At 54.6% G+C, this 16,788-nt stretch overlaps 1 protein-coding gene across 1 annotated transcript; it reads left to right on the plus strand.

The window, feature by feature from the left end:
* Positions 1-755: 755 nt before the first annotated feature.
* On the plus strand, positions 756-14,085 carry GLTP (glycolipid transfer protein). The gene is made up of 5 exons (XM_053279068.1): positions 756-1,023; positions 10,189-10,250; positions 11,069-11,202; positions 11,489-11,639; positions 13,120-14,085. Exons 1-5 carry the CDS (start codon positions 921-923, stop codon positions 13,300-13,302), a joined length of 633 nt encoding a protein of 210 aa, XP_053135043.1. The 5' UTR covers positions 756-920; the 3' UTR covers positions 13,303-14,085.
* The last annotated feature ends 2,703 nt before the right edge of the window (positions 14,086-16,788 follow it).

A 16,788-nucleotide genomic window follows, 5' to 3' on the forward strand; every position in this document is an offset into this window, starting at 1 on the left:
TAAAAGGTAGACTGCACCTAACATGAAGGCTCTACTGCACCCACTGTGGCTCCTAGCCATGCTTTGGCTCCCACACACCCCACACCCCATTTGCACTGGTGCTTGTGCCCTGCTGGCTTGGAAAGAAAGCAAAGCTCTGGGTAGCAGCCCAGATAACCCAGGGAGCAGCCATGCTTACTCTGGAGTAAGGAGCGGTGCTCCTGTTCAGAGAAAGCCGCGCAGCCAGTCAGGCGGTGGCCCAATTCAATGCACACTTGTTTGGTGGGTGGCTTTGGCAGGGAAGGGGGCGGGGAGTTTTTGACAGGAGAAGAGAGTGTGAATTGTCTCCTTTGCTAAGCAGGGTCTGCCCTAGTTTGCATTTGGGTGGGGGGCTACCTGTGAGCTCTGTAAGATCGTCTCCCTTAGGGGATGGGGCCCTCGTTCAGGGGCAGAGCCTCTGCTGGGTACATGCAGAAGGTCCCCGGTTCAGTCCCTGGCAGCATCTCTGGGCGGGGCTGGGAGCGCCTCCTGCCTGCAGCCTTGGAGAGCTGAGCCGCTGCCAGTCAGTGCAGACAAGGCTGAGCCAGATGGCCCTAGAAGGGTCTGACTCGCCGTATCAGGCAGCTTCCTAGGCTCCTTCGGAGGAGGAGGAGCCGCCGGAGCTCGCCTCTGCCTGCAGCCCGCGCGCGTGAGCCCGGAGAGCCGCGCTCTGCACATGCTCTCGCTTGCTGCCGCCGCCGGCTGCCAGGCCAGCCTGGGCAGGGAGGGTCTGGGGCGGGCCAGCTCCGCCTTCCTGCGGGGGGCGGCGCTGATGGGGCCCGCCCCGGGAAGCGCCTCTGCTGCCCGGCTGGCTGGCTGGCTCGCTCGGGCGCTCCTGCTCCTGCTCCTCCTCCTGCCGGGCTGTGCGCTCCGCCGCCTCTCCCGTGCTCTGCCCGCCCGCCATGGCGCTGCTTCTGGAGTACGAGTTCAAGGTGCTGCCGGCCGACAAGCAGATCGACACCGAGCCCTTCCTGGAGGCGGTGGCGCACCTGCCGCCCTTCTTCGGTAAGCCCGCTGCCGCCACTCCCCCGGCTGAATTCGGATTCGGCGCGGGGGCGACCGGCTCCGGTCAGCCCCGAGAGCCTGCCTGCACTGCGCCGCGCCCGGTGAGCTCCCGCGGCCAGCCTGCCTGTCCTGCAGCCGGTCCAGAGGAAGAGGGGCGCGCGGGGGGCGGGGGCGGGGGCCCTGTCCTCCGCTCTGTAGCCGCGCTTCGGGATGGAGGGATGGAGGGATGGATGGGGACTCGAGGACGACGAATGGAGCCTCCATGTCCCCAGGCAGTCTACCTCTGCCAGGTTCTGCTCTGGCCTCTCTGTTTGCCTCCCGGCACCATCTCTGCCTGACCCCTCTTGGAAGCAGGACCCAGTCTCGGGCTGGTCCAGCAGGGCCCTCCTCCCGGCCTCTTTCTTTCCAGTTAGCGGTCAGGTGGGAACGGGCTGCCCGTTCTGCCGGGTTAATGAGTCAGGGGGCTTCCAGCAGGGATGTTGTGTTTGTGGCTTCAACCTCAGGCCCCCCCCCCCGCCCAGCTGGTCAGGTCCGGAGAGCAAGCAAGGTTTCCAAAGGGGGATCCAAAAGGGCAAACTGTGTCCTTTTGCCTCCTTGGGGCCTTGGACACAGAGGGACTGGGTGGCTATGGGCGGCGGGTGTGTTCCTGTCTCTCCCTCCCTGCCTTGGCTTCCTTTCTGTAAAAAAGACATAACAACTGCCTTGCGAGGACATATGCCTTCTGGGTATGAAACGGTCTTGATGCTGCTTCATACGGCATGAGGAAGAGAGCTGGTCTTGTGGTAGCAAGCATGAGGTGTCCACGTTGCTAAGCAGGATCCACCCTGCCCTGCATTTGAATGGGAGACGACATGTGTGAACACTGGAAGATATTCCCCATATCCCCGTGGAGGATGGGGCCGCTCTGGGAAAAGCACCTGCCTGCTTGCAGGCAGAAAGTTCCAAGTTCCCCCCCTGGGCAGCATCTCCAAGAGAGGGCAGAGAGAGGCTCCTGCCTGCCACCTTGGAGAAGATGCTGGGTAGAGAATCCTGAGCTAGATGGACCAGTGGTCTGACTCAGTAGAAGGCAGCTTCCTATGTTCCCAAGCAAAGAAGACAAGCAGACCTTGCAAGGGTCACGTGAGATCTCCTCACTTTCTGCTCTTGCTCAACTTCTCCCAGAGACTTCTCTGCTGGGTTTCTTGGCGTCCCGGCTTCGTCATGGGAAGGAGGTGGTGGGAGGGAGAAGCTCCCCGAACCGCCAGCCTAGCCCTGGCCTGCAGGTGTGGCGTGTAGGGCAGGTGCCCTCTCTCCGCTGCGAGGGTGCTGCTTTCCTCCCAAGGCCTTGTACTTTGATCACTTTGGCGCTCTGTTCGCTGCCACTTGCAGACTCTTCTCTGAAACAGTGTTTTAAAAACTGATGAGAACAACATGGATAGGATGCTGTGTTCTAAGGCTTGGAGGGTGTTCCAGAGTCGGCTGGATCCTGGCCCACGTTGAGCAAAAGGCCCTCTGAGCATGTGTGTGTGTGTTGGGGGGGGGAGAGTCGTTCCTGCAACAGGACATAATTTGCAAAGAAGCTCAGGCTGTTCGGAGTGTCCTTCCCCTTCTGCATCACCTGGAGGCTCTAATCTCCAGACTTGAATCCTCCCCTCCCTGGGCTTCCACGCACAGACTGGCCAAGCCCTGCCCCTTGATTTCTCGTGGTCCCCCCCGCCCCATGATCTCGGCCTTCAGGAGATGCCGTGGCCGCTTTGATGGGTGTTTGTCTTAGGCAAAATTCTGGGCCAAGCCCAGGCGTAAGCGGAGACCTTCAGCAAATGTTTGCCAGCAGAGGGGGCGTCTGCTTTGTGTCTTGCTGACTGAAATACGACATCGCTGGCCTGTCAAGTAAGGAGCCCACTTTTCATAATGGATGTAACTGAGCCGCCTTCCTCTGCCCGGCACCTCGGGCTGGTTACGTTTATGGCTTGCGGTGCCAACCTTGGGGACACCTGAGAAGCAGGGCTGTCCATCAGGCCTTTAGTAAAAAAAAAAAAAATGGGGGGGGGGGAAGCTGTAGGATCCAAAGAGGCAAAGCCGAAAAACTCTGCTCGGACTTCGTTTGAATGAACATCCGTCTTTGAACCTGTTCAGAATGTGATAACAGTGAAGAGGGCATCTAAGCATGTACAGAGAGCAGGTGGGTCTTTTGATGAGATCTAACAAGGTGATGCGTACATTAACTTCAGGGACCGAGGGCCCTTTTTTCTTTTTGTTGTTGTTGTTGTTTGCATTTATATCTTGCTCTTCCTCCAGGGTGATGTACATGGTTATGCTTATCTTATGTACATGGTTATGCTTATCTAACTACAACACATGTGAGGTTAGGCTGAGAGAAAAGTGACTGGCCCAGAGTCACTCAGTGGGTTTTGTGGCTGAATGAGGATCTAAACTCAGGTCCCCTTGCTCCTAGTCCAGCACTCTAACCACTACACCACGCTGGCTGGGCTGTCTTTCTGTACTTTCCTCCAGAGAGTGAGAGAAAGAGCGTGTGTGTGTGTGTGTGTGTTCATTGTGTGAACTTGTCTTTAATGCCTGTCTGATCTGGATGGTAGCAGGAAACCGATGGAGACAGACCGGGACCATTCTAAAATGCATGATGCTACCATCTGAGTCTGGCTTTTGCTCTGTCTATCTCTGTACTGCCTGCACTGACTGGCAGCAACTCTTTTAAAGATTCAAGGGTCTCTCCCAGCCCTACCTGGAGCTGCTGCCAGGGAGTGAGCCTGGGGCCTAATGCAAGCACAGCAGATGCATGCCCTGCCCTGCCCTGCCCCGCCCCGCCCAGACCTAGGAGTGGAACAGGACTCTCCTTTCTCCGTGGCTCAGAACTCTTGGGCAAGAGTGCCCGGAGACAGGCTGCACCCTTGAGAGAGTGACCCACCCTGGCAAACGGGAGACTTCTCCTTTTGGGTTTCATGTGCCCAACATTGGATGTTTTCTTCCCTCTGTGTCCTGTCAAAACCTGAACCACATTCCAAGGCGGGGCGGAAATCTTTCCATTTGGGTTGATCTCCTTTCATGTTGTAACGAGGTACTTTTAAACAACGTGCCCCACTCCTATGAACCTGATTGTGGTCCTCACAACAGCCCTGCAAGGTAGGGCACTCTCATTTCACAGACCGGAAAGTCAAACAACTGGAGTCAGCCCTCTGAATGTGGCCCGCAATTGGCAAACTGTCCCAATGCTTTTAGACCACATTCTTATGAAAAGGAGGTCAGCTTAGTGTGGAGACTTCCCAAACCTTCACCCATCACATCTGCCACTTCTCCCCCTGCCCACCCCGCCGGCTGTCAAGAGAATGATACTAATGGATATAACGCAAAGCTATCTCATAATTCCTTTGCTCTAGGTCTAACTTGGAGTCTGGTTCTTTAAAATATATTTTAGAAAGTTGTATATTGCTTTTAAGAGTTCTAAACTGTGTCTCTGAGCAGCTGTAGTCACTTCTCTCTCTCCATCTAACCTACTTACAGGGTTGTTGTGAGGATAAAACATCACCATGTACTCTGGGCTCCTTGAAGGAACAGTGGGATAGGAATGCTAAATAAATAAAATGTAAACATCATGTATAAATTATATATTTAATTATAATATATCATATAAAGTTTAAAATGGAAGGTTCCAGCAAACAGAGCACGTGCGTAGCTTGTTTTGAGGGGCAGATAAAGAGCCCCGGGGAAAAGGCGACCCTTGAACGCCCCTCCCTTGCTTGGCATCTAGCTGTGATTTCAGACACACGTACAGCCAGTCCTAGCAGGTTATGCTCCTGTGCTGAACCGCGCAGTTGCCATGCCCCCTGGAATTTCACGTTTCACCTGGATTTTAAGCATCTCACCCAGCTTGCTTCACCCACCCAGATTCTCCCAGATTTCAGCTTTCTTTTTTTTTCTTTTTTTTTTTAAAGCTAAGCTCCAGCCCTTGCAGAAGCGGAGTTACGGAGCCAAACGTGCAGTCACTCTTCTGCTCAGAAATTATTTCCCAGCCTGTTGACATAATATGCAAAGTAGGCACCTGGATTTGGGAAGCCAGAATCTGGCACCCCATCTCTCTCTGGAGGATGAGGAGAGTTGAATGGTGTGTGTGTGTGTGTGTGTGTGTGTGTGTGTGTGTGCCAGGGTCTGCTGTTGGGTTTTTCGTCTCTCCTCCACCCTCTTCCCCGCGGCAGCGACTCCTCTCACAGCCTGGGTTGCCTCACTCCGGCGATCGAATCAGCGGAAGGTGAAATCCCCCCGGGATGCCGTCCAACCGGTTTGGCAGCTGAGTGGGATCAGCCTGCCGTTCCAGTTCTGGTCTGCTGGTGGACCCGTTGGGCCCCGTGCGGGGGACTGACTTGGCTGGCCGTGTGTGAGGTCGGGCCAGCTGGGCCGGTGACTGAGGCCTGCCCGTGGCTTGGCTGCCTGGAGACAAGGAAGGCTGCCAGACCCAGCCCGAGGATCTGCTTCCGAGTCAACAAGGTGCTCAGAGCTGCTGGGAGCTCTGCCAGGGCCTCCTCTAGGCGGGGGCGGCATCCGTCAAGCGCTGGGGTGCGGCTGGCCTGCTGAGGCCTCCCCCTCCAGGCACGGCTGCCTTTTCTCTCTCCTCCGTAGGATGCCCCACTTGCTGCGCCGTGGGGGAGTCTCACCCAGATCCCTTCGCCTGGGCCTAGAAAGCTGGGCTGGCTCTTTTGCATTTCCGGACATAGGGAGCTGCCTGGTACCAAGTCAAGCTGTGGGTCCGTCTAGCTTATTATTGTCTACGCTGACTGGCAGCGGCTTCTCCGAGGTTTCGGGCAAGGGCCTCTCCCAGCCCTACCTGGAGATGCTGCCACCAGGGAGGGAGCCTGAGACCTACTCTGTGCAAGCCTGCAGATGCCCTTCCCCCCAACCCCTAAGGGGGAATATCTCACAGCCCTTGTGTGTCGTCACCCATCTAAATGCAAGCTAGGGCAGACCCTGCTCAGCAAAATTCTCACTTGTTAGCTCTCAGCGCCTCTCCTGAGTAAAGAGCCCTTTCTGGATCCAACCAGAGGCCCATTTGGTTCAGCATCCTTTGTCCCAGCATGGCCATCCAGAGAAACCCATGTCCCTCTCCTCCGCAGGACCTGCGATGCCATGAGATGAGACTGTCTCTGAAGGTGGAGGCTCCATTAGCCATGCTGACTTGTTGCCACTGGTGCCCTCTTCGAACTTGCCACCTCCTCTTTTAAAGCCATCTCAGTCTGTGGCTGCCCCCACATCTTGTGTCGGGGAATTCCGCAAGTTCATTCTTTACTGCGTGCAGCAGGACCTCCTCCGGTTTGTGCTGAACTGACAACTAGTCATTTTCTTTGGGTGATGCTGAGTTCTGGGATTGAGCGAGAGGGAGAGAGACTCCCCTCTCCGGAGGCCTCTTTCATTCCCTTCGTTTTCTCCCCCCCACCGCCAAACTGAAGAGCCCCCAGATGTGGTGGTCTTTTTCTCCGTAGGGAAGGTGCTCTCCCCCCGCCGCCCCGCAAGTGAAGTGCTGCATCACTCTTGGAAAGTGGAAGGGGTTTGCCTTGGCCCGGCAGCTCCATCCTGCTGCAGCTGAAGCCCCGACGACTCAGCACCTTCTCGCTCCCCCTGAGCTCAGGAGTTCTGTGCTTCCTGGCTGTTAGACCCAGAAGCACGGGCCTGGGCAGGCCTGGCAGGGTGGATGAGGGGGCCGGGAGTTGCTCTCATCCGGCCTGAGCTGGAAAAACCGGAGGGTGTGCTCTCTGGCGGCCTCCTCTGAGTCACAGCTGGCAGGAAGAGTGCACGGAGAAAGTGGCCTGCCAGCCGTCTCTCCGAAAGTGGCCGGCTGCGTCTTCAGTCAGCCGTGGGAACGAGAACGCCAGCAGAGGCCTTTCCCCAGACAGGGAGCCCCAGCTCTAGGCTCAGCTCACTAGCCAGCCGTTATTTGCGGTCACCACCAATCCCTTCTCTTCCCTCGGATAATAAATAAATCATCATCATCATCAACTTTGTTTGTTAGCTGACCCATAACAAATTGCTCTCTGGGCGGCTCACAACAGAAGACGGAAACCTACAATAAAAACACATAACGCATTAAATCATAACAGAAAACACAAAACACAAAACACAATACAAATTAGCTTTAGAACTCCTTTTAAAATTAGTTAAAAATCAGATCAGAACTGAAAAACCGAATTTAACAGTCCGGGGTGAACAAAGCCTGGCGTCTTAAAGAACTAAGTGATGAAGCCAGGTGAACCTCACTGGAGAGGCTATTCCGTAAATGGGGTGCAGCCACCCAAAAGGCCCTGGTGGCCACTCGCCTCACCTCGCTTGGCAGGGGCACCCGGAGGGGGGCCTCCGGAGAAGATCTGGTCTGGCATGCAGGCAGAGGAGAGAAGCAGCCTTCTGTCACTTCCCTGGGAGGTGTCGGAATCGGGGTGGAGGTGGGGGGAGCCTCTCCTGTTGCTCAGAAAGGGGCGCCTGCTTTTTCTTCCCTCCTCGAAAGTGGCAGTGGAAAGGAGACCTCGGTCTGGGGGGTGCTGCTGGTGTCCTGCCCGCCAGAGGGCTCTCACCACTGGCCCGTGGGCTTGTAGATGCCGGCTTCCCTGGGCCACTGCAGGACTCTTGAGACAGGCTTCTGAAGCTGGCAGTTCACAGCCCACAGTCCTCGTTTTGTGGATGCAGGAACTGAAACTGAAAGCAGGATTTCTGTTGTTTCTCGTCGGAGTGCCCGGAAGGGCCACCAGCCAGACTCGGCTTCAAACTGGGCGGCGACGGGGCCAGACGCAAAAGGTTGCCTTGGGGCACTTACCTGCCGATTCCCATGAACCACACGCTGGAAGAGCCTGCCTGCCCCCCGCCTGACTGGAGCTAGTTTTTAGAACTGAAACACACATTGCAGCAAAAAAAGAGAGAGAGAGAGAGAGACCTGAGTCATAACACTGAGCAATAAGCAGACTGTTGAAATCTTGCCAATGGCTACTCTAGTACAGAACAAAAACCTCCCCCCCCACCAATAAATTGGTCTGTTTGCTTCCTGAAATAATATCTCAACATATATTCAGGGAACCAAACCATCATTGGCCTCGTAACACGTTTTCCCCCCAGTGTGTCGAAGCCACAAACAGAACACATCTTAGGTGCTGATATAAAGATTTGACCCAAGAGCTTAATCAATCTCATCCATGTCTTCTCTTATAGTAAACAAGAAACCTTTTTAAAAATAAAATACGGAGGTTAAGTCATGATCAGGGTTCCCTGTAACAGGGATTCCTGGATGTTGCTGACTACAACTCCCATCATCCCCAGCTGCAGTGGCCAAAGGCCATGGGAGTTGTAGTCAGCAACATCTGGGAATCTCTGTTACAGGGAACCCTGGAGGTGACGTGCTCTGCCATGTAGTTTTAAGTATTTCCAACCCAAACTTACAAATGACCTGGTCAATGCAACACTGCAGTCAGAACTCTATGGAAGAGTGGATGATAAGTGGGGAAGTGTTTGGGCCTGGCTGGATATCTCCCGGTGTTTCCACTGAATAATGCCTGTGGTACCTCCAATGCTGATCCCACTCGGGTTCTCCATCTGTGCATCGAGAGACGTCCCTCTCCAGCCAGTTCCGTCACACCCGTGAATGCTCTCGGCTGACAATCGCCAGGCCTGTTCTGTTCCAGCATTCACAATATCTGCTATTATGTTCAGAAAAGCAGGAGAGAGGCTCTCTTTCCACCCGCTGCCCCGAACCACAGTCCAGTCAGTGGTACAAAGGACGCTTTGAGAGCCCAGAGGAGAGCTGTTTCTGGTGGGTATCGCTTGGCATTTAGCAGAATGCGTGTTCTTCAAACAAAAAAAATGGCAAGTACCTGATAGTATCTTGGGTCACTTGGCATTTAGCAACATGTGTCTCCATCGGCAAACAAACAAAAATCAACAAGTACCCGATAGCTTCATGAACTGCTGCAGAGCTGTACAAGAGTTGCAGGCTTGCGGGACTGTGGGACTGCTTGCAACTAGACACACATGTGAAATTGTATGTGTGTACGTGTGTGTACGTACACACACACACACACACACACACACACACACCCCCTAAATCTCCTGCCTATCCTTTCATCTTGTCCTTTTGTCTAGAGTTTAGCTTGGCACATGTGCCATTTTTCTGTCTTATTACTCCTTCTACAACACCCCTGCTGTGTCAGGCTGAGAAGCTGATGTGATGGGCCCAGCTAGCCCATAAGCTAGCTGGTGGGGCATATGCTCATTGTGATATTTGACAAGGTCTATTCCCCTAGAACAGCCACCTAATGGCTCAGCGAGGAAATGCTTGACTAACAAGCAGAAGGTTGCCGGTTCGAATCCCCGCTGGTATGTTCCCCAGACTACGGGAAACACCTCTATTGGGCAGCAACAACATAGGAAGGTGCTGAAGGCCTCATCTCATACTGCATGGGAGGAGGCCATGGTCAACCCCTCCTGTATTCTACCCAAGACAACCCCAGGGCTCTCTGGGCGCCAGGACTCGACACCAACTCGACAGCACCCTTTCCCTTGATTCCCCTAGAGGTGGGAAAGACGTGACCGCATTGCAGGGCTTTTCAGTGTGTTCTCATGTTTTGATTGCTGTGGCCAAATGTTTTAAAAGAGTTCTTGAAAAACACAAAAACGACTGTAAAAAGTTTGATCGGTGTTGTCAGAGTAATGGAATGTTCTCCGAGGATTACTCCATGGAGAGAATGCAGCAGTTTTGTTCATGGTTACCCCCCCCCTGTGACCCCTGCCCTTTCTTCTGCGCACAAGGACTGCCGCTGGTCTCTAATCATTTGGGGCCGGGATAAAGAAGCAGGGATAGCACCAGAGAAAGAGGCAAGTGCCACAGTGCTGCTCTCAGTTATGTTCCCTCTCTAGGTGAGCCAGTGTTTGCCAAACGTCACTGTGAGCTTTGGGCCCCTGTGTGGCCAAATGAGATGGCCAAAACGTGTAGGCCTGGCTCGTGGCCCCAAGAGGGGGAGGCTTCAAGGCTGTGGAGGGAACCTGAACCCAGGCCTGGATCCCCAGGATACAGTGGGCCAGGATCTGAACGGTGGTTCACTGGGTCAGATCAAAGCCAGAGAGGCAGTTCGGTCCCTCCTTGCTGGCTTTCAGCAGGGAGACCAATCTCTGGCCTGGACTAACTGGTCCTTTCTCTCCTAGATTGCCTGGGGACACCCATCGTATATGCTCCGGTCAAAGCCGACCTTACTGGGAACATCAAGGTAGGTGAGATGTTGAACCGGCAACCGCTCTGCAGGCAGAAGGTCCCAGGTCCGGTCCGTGATCTCTCCGGGGGGAAAGCGGCTCTGTCCCAGTCGTCCCTGCTGCTGCCAGTCAGAGTAGATAAGAGGGAGCTGGTTGGACCACGGGTTGGACTCAGTAGACGGCTGCTTCCTATGCCCTGTCTCTTGAGAGGCAACCGGTGGCAGATGCGCTGGAGCTAAGCTTGCAGGCATGGCTTCCCCAGCTGGTCTGGACATCATGGGAAACTGTGGTTTAAGAAGCTGCAGTCACCGGAATCTAGGGAGGGGCCTTGCGCTGAGTCAGACTGTTGGTCCCTCTTGTTCAGTATTGTCTGCACAGACTGGCAGCGGCTTCTCCTAGGTTTCAGGCAGGAATCTCTCCCAGCCCCACCTGGAGATGCTGCCAGGGAGGGAACCTGGGACCCCCTTGCATGCAAACATGCCCTACCATCAAGCTATGGTCCCATCCCCTATGGGGCAGGGCTCAGGAAACCCACTAGTCTGCTTGTCTGTGACGGATGGGGTGGGGATCCTGACAAGTAATGTCCCAACATAGCTCAAGTGAAGAGTTTGTCTGGCTGGTGAACGGAGCCAACATTTCTTGACCCCTGCTAAGGAGAATATCTCACAGCGTTCACACAGGTCATCGCCCATCCCGATGCAAACCAAGGTGGGCCCTGCTTAGCAAAGGGGGTGATTCATGTCTCTACCCCAAGGCCAGCTCTCCTCCTCCCAAAGCTGAGAACCTCTGCTCGAGACACAGCTCCCCGAATTGTTCTGTGGTGTCCCCGTTTCAGAAAATACGAGCCGTTTACGAATCGAACCCAACCAAGTTCAAAACGCTGCAGAACATCTTGGAAGTGGAGAAAGAGATGCACGGATCAGCTTGGCCAAAAGTCGGGGCAACGTTGGCACTCATGTGGCTGAAAAGGTGAGGGCAGGGCAGGGCGCAGGGAGGGATGTCCGAGTCTTGCTGGACGCCTTGGGAGGGGCTTCCTCCATTTTCTCCAAGGAGAAGAGGCCGCCCTGCCACCCTTCCTCATCTTCTGCGTCTCGGTTTTCTAAGGAACGAACCAGGAGGCTCTGGAGAGGCTGAACTGCATGCCAGCCGCTTGGCGCCCTTCTGCTCAGGGCACAGGGCCTTGCGCTGCAATCGCCAGTTCAAACAGCAGGTGTGCTTCTGCTCCCCCCCCCAACCCCGCCCTCTTTCTCTGCAGGGGCCTGAAGTTCATCCAGGTCCTGCTGCAAAGCCTTTGCGAGGGAGAGAGGGATGAGGAGAACCCCAACCTCATCCGGGTCAACGCCACGAAAGCCTACGAGCTGGCCCTGAGGAAGTACCACGGCTGGGTGCTGCAGAAACTGTTCTTGGTGAGTGGAAACACCTGCTGTGCTGAAGCAGGCCCAAGCGGTCCAGCATCCGGTATCTCTGCAGGGGCTGGCCGGATGCTTCTGGAGCAGGGTGGGATGGGGGTGCCCCTCCCTTGGCTGACCAGCCTTGGTCTCTACAGACCTGGGAAAGGGCAGACAGAGCGGCCAGGAGGCTGGAGCATAAGAACAGCTCTGGTGGATCAGGCCCAAGGAGGCCTATCTAGTCCAGCATCCTGTTTCACACAGTGGCCCACCAGATGCTGCTGGAAGCTTACAGGCAGGAGTTGAGGGCTTGCCCTCTCTTGCTGTTACTCCCCTGCAACTGGAATTGAGAGCCACCCTGCCTCTGAGGCTGGAGGTGGCCTATAGCCCTCCGACTAGTAGCCGTTGATAGACTTCTCCTCCATGAAGTGATCCAAACCCCTCTTCAAGCCATCCAGGTTGTTGGCTGTCACCACGTCTTGTGGCAGAGAATTCCACAAGTGGATTGTGTGTTGTGTGAAAAAGGACTTCCGTTTGTTGGTCCTAAATTTCCTGGCAATCAATTTCATGGGGTGACCCCTGGTTCATGTGTTACGTGAGAGGGAGAAGAATTTCTCTCTATCCACTTTCTCCACACCATGCATGATTTTATAGACCTCTATCATGTTTCCCTGCAGCTGTCTTTTTTCTAAACTAAATATCCCCAGGTGTTGTAGCCTTGCCTCATAAGGAAGGCCTCATAAGGAAGGCCCCTGATCATCTTGGTTGCTCTTTTCTGCACCTTCTCCAGTTCGACAATGTCCATTTTTAGATGTGGTGACCAGAATTGTACGCAGTACTCCCGAGTATGGTCACACCATAGTTTGGTATAAGGGCATTACAATATTAGCCATTTTATTTTCAGTCCCCTTCCTAATGATCCCTAGCATGCAATTGGCCTTTTTCACAGCTGCCGCACACTGAGTCGACACTTTCAATGAGCTGTCCACCCACACCCCTAGATCCCTCTCCTGGTCAGTCACCGACAGCTCAGATCCCATCAGCGTATACTTGAAGTTGGAGTTTTTTGTCTCAATGTGCATCACTTTACACCTGTCATCCTTGAACCACATTTGCCATTTTGTCGCCCACTCCCCCAGTTTGGAGAGATCCTTTTGGAGCTCCTCACAATCCATTATGGATTTCACTACCTGAAAGAGTTTGGTATCATCTGCAAATTTGGCCACCTTGCTGCTTACCCCTGCTTCTAGATAATTTATGAATAAATTAAAAAGCACCGGTCCCAGGACAGATCCCTGGGGGACCACACTTCTTACTTCCCTCCATTGGAAAAACTCTCCATTTATTCCTACCCTGGGTTTCCTGTCCTTCAGCCAGTTAGCAATCCACACATGTACTTGTCCCCTTATCCCATGACTGCTAGGTTTTCTCAAGAGCACCTTCCTTACAAAGCACTTGAACCGGCTTGGACTTCTCGCTGGCTTTCCTCTCCCCCCAGGGCTCCGTGTACGCTCTCCCCTACAAGTCAGACCTGCTGAAAGCCCTCGAAAAGGGCAAGGAGGTGAAGGAGGAGGAGACCCTGGAGAAGATCCACCAGTTCCTCTCGAAAGCCACGCCGATCCTGGACGCAATCTATGAAATGTACACAAAAATGAATGCCGAACTGAACTACAAGGCCTGATCCGGCCCCTCGCCCTCCTCCCCGCTCCTGTGGCCAACCAGAGAGGGCTGCGAGCCCCACGGCCGTGCCTGGACCTCCAGGGGCGGCCAGGACTGAGGAATGTTTTCCTACCAAACCTTCAGCAATACATTGGTCTCTCGGATCTTCCCGAAACCTTGCCCTGCCCTTTCAAGAGCCGGTGTTTTAGAAACTCTTAAAACTTTCCTCACTGGATTTATTTAAAACTGGTCTCAGGAAACGAGGGGCGTCTGGCAGCAATGCTTAGCTAACTGATACTCTGCGAGATAGATATATATTCTTGTAAGAATGTATCTCCCTCTAACGTATGTGTATTTGGGGCCGTCTGTTCAGGCCCCAATGAGCAATTGGTGCATTCGCTCGGTATGTGGGTGCAGTCTTTGTGTGCTGATGCTGGTGGGTGTGTGGGAGCTGATATTTCTCTGGGATTAACACCAGCAGAGTGAGTGTGAGTGTGTGTGTGTGTGTGTATATTTTGCACAAAAAGACAAAAAAAGGCCTTCAGTGACTTTTCCTGAGTGATGTTTTTAACCCTCCTGGGAGTCAATATATTATTCTCTTTCCTGCAAAGTGTTTTCTTCAGGGATAACTGACTCTGGCTTCGAACTACCTGTACTGCTGACCTCTTGCTGTTGTTAAAGAGATGTTGGTTCCTGGAGCACAAGAACCGTTTTAGGCCTTAAGTAGGTCACTGCACATCCAAGCCTTATTATTTTCGATGAGCAACAGGAAGACCACAAACCAAAATAAAGACTGATTAGGAGAGATGTGTGCCTGTGCCGTGGTATTGACTGGTATATTTCAGAGTTGGTGCTTATCTTGCAGAAATGGAGCAAGGGGGCAGGCGATCTCCTGGGCTATATAGCAGGAGCCTGGCCTCTTCCCCCCACCACCAAGAACACAGGAAGCTGCCTTCTGCGGAGTCAGACTATTGATCCATCTCGCTCAGTATCGTCCACACCGACTGGCAGCAGCTCTCCAAGGTTTCAGGCAAGAGTATCTCCCAGCCCTACCTGCTCGTGGGCTTCCCAGAAATTGGTCTAATCCAGCAAAGTGTTGCTTATGCTCTTTCCCCGCTTCACCATTCCATTTTTAGGAGAGCAGGCCATTTCTGGGGGTGGACACAGGGCCCTGGGCTGCCGTCCCCCAACCCCTTGTCCAAAAGGCCCTCTGGCAAATCGAGTTGCTGCCCAGAGCCCTGGAATGTCCCAGAACTGGCTTGGATTGGCAAAAATGGACCACTCCTTCTCCAGAGCCTGAATTTCCAGAGTACCACCAGCAGGTGGAGCTCTTTGCCACCTCTTGGCGAGGCCTCTCCCCCCCCCCCCAATGTTTCCCCCCTCTTTTTCTGATCTGTGGGTTGAATTCCTGCCCTGTGCTTTCTTGGAGGGCCACCCGGGCAGGGAGCCAGCATAATCCCCTCATCTATGCAGTTGTGCCGTATTTCTGCTGATGGCCATGGCAAAGACCGACTTGTGCCGGGTGAAAAGTTCTGGGGCATTCAGAGACGTTTCACTCGAGCGAGTGGTGTGGGTGTGTGCTCAGTAGCAAGGCTCAGCAGCTCTACCTGTTGGATACTGGGGTTCACTCCTGCAAGGAGCGTGTCTGAGCTGTGTGTATCAAGAGTTCAGCTACCCCCACCACACACATCCAGGATCAGGGGAGGGGTGTGTATGGTTTTCAGACAGTTGTCATGGCTGGCTTCCTGCTTGAGTTCTGGGGTGTGGCTGGAAACACAAACTGTAGGGGATTTGAGCTCAAGGGTAGATTATCTGCTTTGCATGCAGAAAGCCCCCGGTCTATTCCATCTCCACATTGGGACAGACTCCTGCCTGAAACCTCCTCGGAGGGCTGCTGCCATACCTGAACCCATTGGACCAATGGTCCGACTCAGCTTTCAGGGCCCCTAAGGTATGTATGCATCAGCCACCTTAAGTGGCGCAGCAGGGAAATGACTTGACGAGCAAGCCGGAGGTTGCGGGTTCGAATCCCCGCTGGTATGTTGCCCAGACTATGGGAAACACTTATATCTTATATTATATACACTTATATACTTATAAACACAGACTATGGGACACGCCTCTATCGGGCAGCAGCGATCTAGGAAGATGCTGAAAGGTGGCCTCGTCTCGCACTGCGCGGCGGGAGGAGGCCATGGTCAACCCCTCCTGGATTCTACCCAAGACAACCGCAGGGCTAGTCTGTGGGCGCCAGGAGTTGACATTGACTCGATGGCACACTTGGCCTTTAAGGGATGCATCAGCCCTGCTGCTTTCCACCGGGCTTTTCCTGTGCATCCAGCTCCCACCAGGCTCCTGCTCCGTGCTGGCTGGCCCGCCACGCGTTCAGAAGCACCAGCTCCATGCATGAGAGGCGGGTTTGAACACACTTAGGGGGGGCAGCCACAGGCGATTTCTAGCACACGGACTCTGAGCTGCTCTCATCCTGAAGCCCGTTCCTGAAACGAAATAGGAGGGAAGCTCTGGTTGTGCCTTATTTCCTCGTAAACAAGGCAGCAGGATCAATGTTGAGCTGCATCGGCCACGGAACCGGAATGGAGCGTCTTCTCTTTCGGCGGATGCTGATCTGGCTTTAGCTTCTCCCAGCTGAAGGGGCCAATGAGCAGCAGAGGTCTGAAATAAAACCAAACAGCCAGAGGACCATGCGTGAGAGCTCCAAGCCCAGCCCTAGATGCCAGCATGCCGTCAATGGTTGTCTAACGACCAGCTCTGGGGACATAGGAAGCTGCCATATACGGAGTCAGACCCTTGGTCCATATTGTCTACACAGACTGGCAGTGGCTTCTCCAAGGGTGTTTCTCTTGCTGCCAGGGAGGGAACTTGGAACCTTCTCCATGGAAGCAGGCTGGTGCTCTTCCCAGAGTGGCCCCATCATCCCCTCAGGGGGGTACCTTGCAGTGCTCACATGTAGTCTCCCATTCGAATGCAAACCAGGGTGGGCCCTGCTTAGGAGGGTGCTGGGGAGAGGGGAGGGGAGGAGGAAGCCCCGCGCTGGAAACCCAAGGCCTGCCAGAAGCAGGGCTGGCCCCAGACACCTCCCCCTGCCCTAATCCTGCCCAGCGCTGGCTGGGGCCGGACTGTCCAGAGCGGCATTCCAGGGGGATTAACTCCCTGCCTTTTGCTCTCGGAAAGCGGCTGGGCTGGGAGCGGGAGGCTGGTGGAGTCCACAGCCCGACTCCTGGGGGGGGGCTCTCCCAGGCCGAGGGGCCAGCAGTGATCGCCTTCCATGTTCCCAGTCTGCCCCGGGCTAGTGAGAGGCCTGCCTGCTAGCCTGCGAGTCTGCCCGCTTGGGCGGGTCAGCTGGAGAGGCCCCGCGCTGCCTCCGGGCGCCATCGGCGGCTTCGAGGGGCAGCAGGCTAGCAGGGCCTTCTCTGCAGCGGCTCCCTCCAGCAGGAGGACGCCCTTTGCATCATCCCGCATCCCGCTGGAAACCTCCTCCAGGAACAAA

This window comes from Hemicordylus capensis, chromosome 15 (genome assembly GCF_027244095.1).
Source record: "Hemicordylus capensis ecotype Gifberg chromosome 15, rHemCap1.1.pri, whole genome shotgun sequence".
In the NCBI taxonomy this organism is placed as follows: domain Eukaryota; kingdom Metazoa; phylum Chordata; class Lepidosauria; order Squamata; family Cordylidae; genus Hemicordylus; species Hemicordylus capensis.

Excerpts from the sequence above, each read along its gene's own strand:
- GLTP (XM_053279068.1), top strand. The coding sequence starts at position 921 with ATGGCGCTGCTTCTGGAGTACGAGTTCAAGGTGCTGCCGGCCGACAAG. Across the intron at positions 10,251-11,068 it reads ACCTTACTGGGAACATCAAG|AAAATACGAGCCGTTTACGA; the intron begins GTAGGTGAGATG and ends TCCCCGTTTCAG. Across the intron at positions 11,640-13,119 it reads TGCTGCAGAAACTGTTCTTG|GGCTCCGTGTACGCTCTCCC; the intron begins GTGAGTGGAAAC and ends CTCTCCCCCCAG.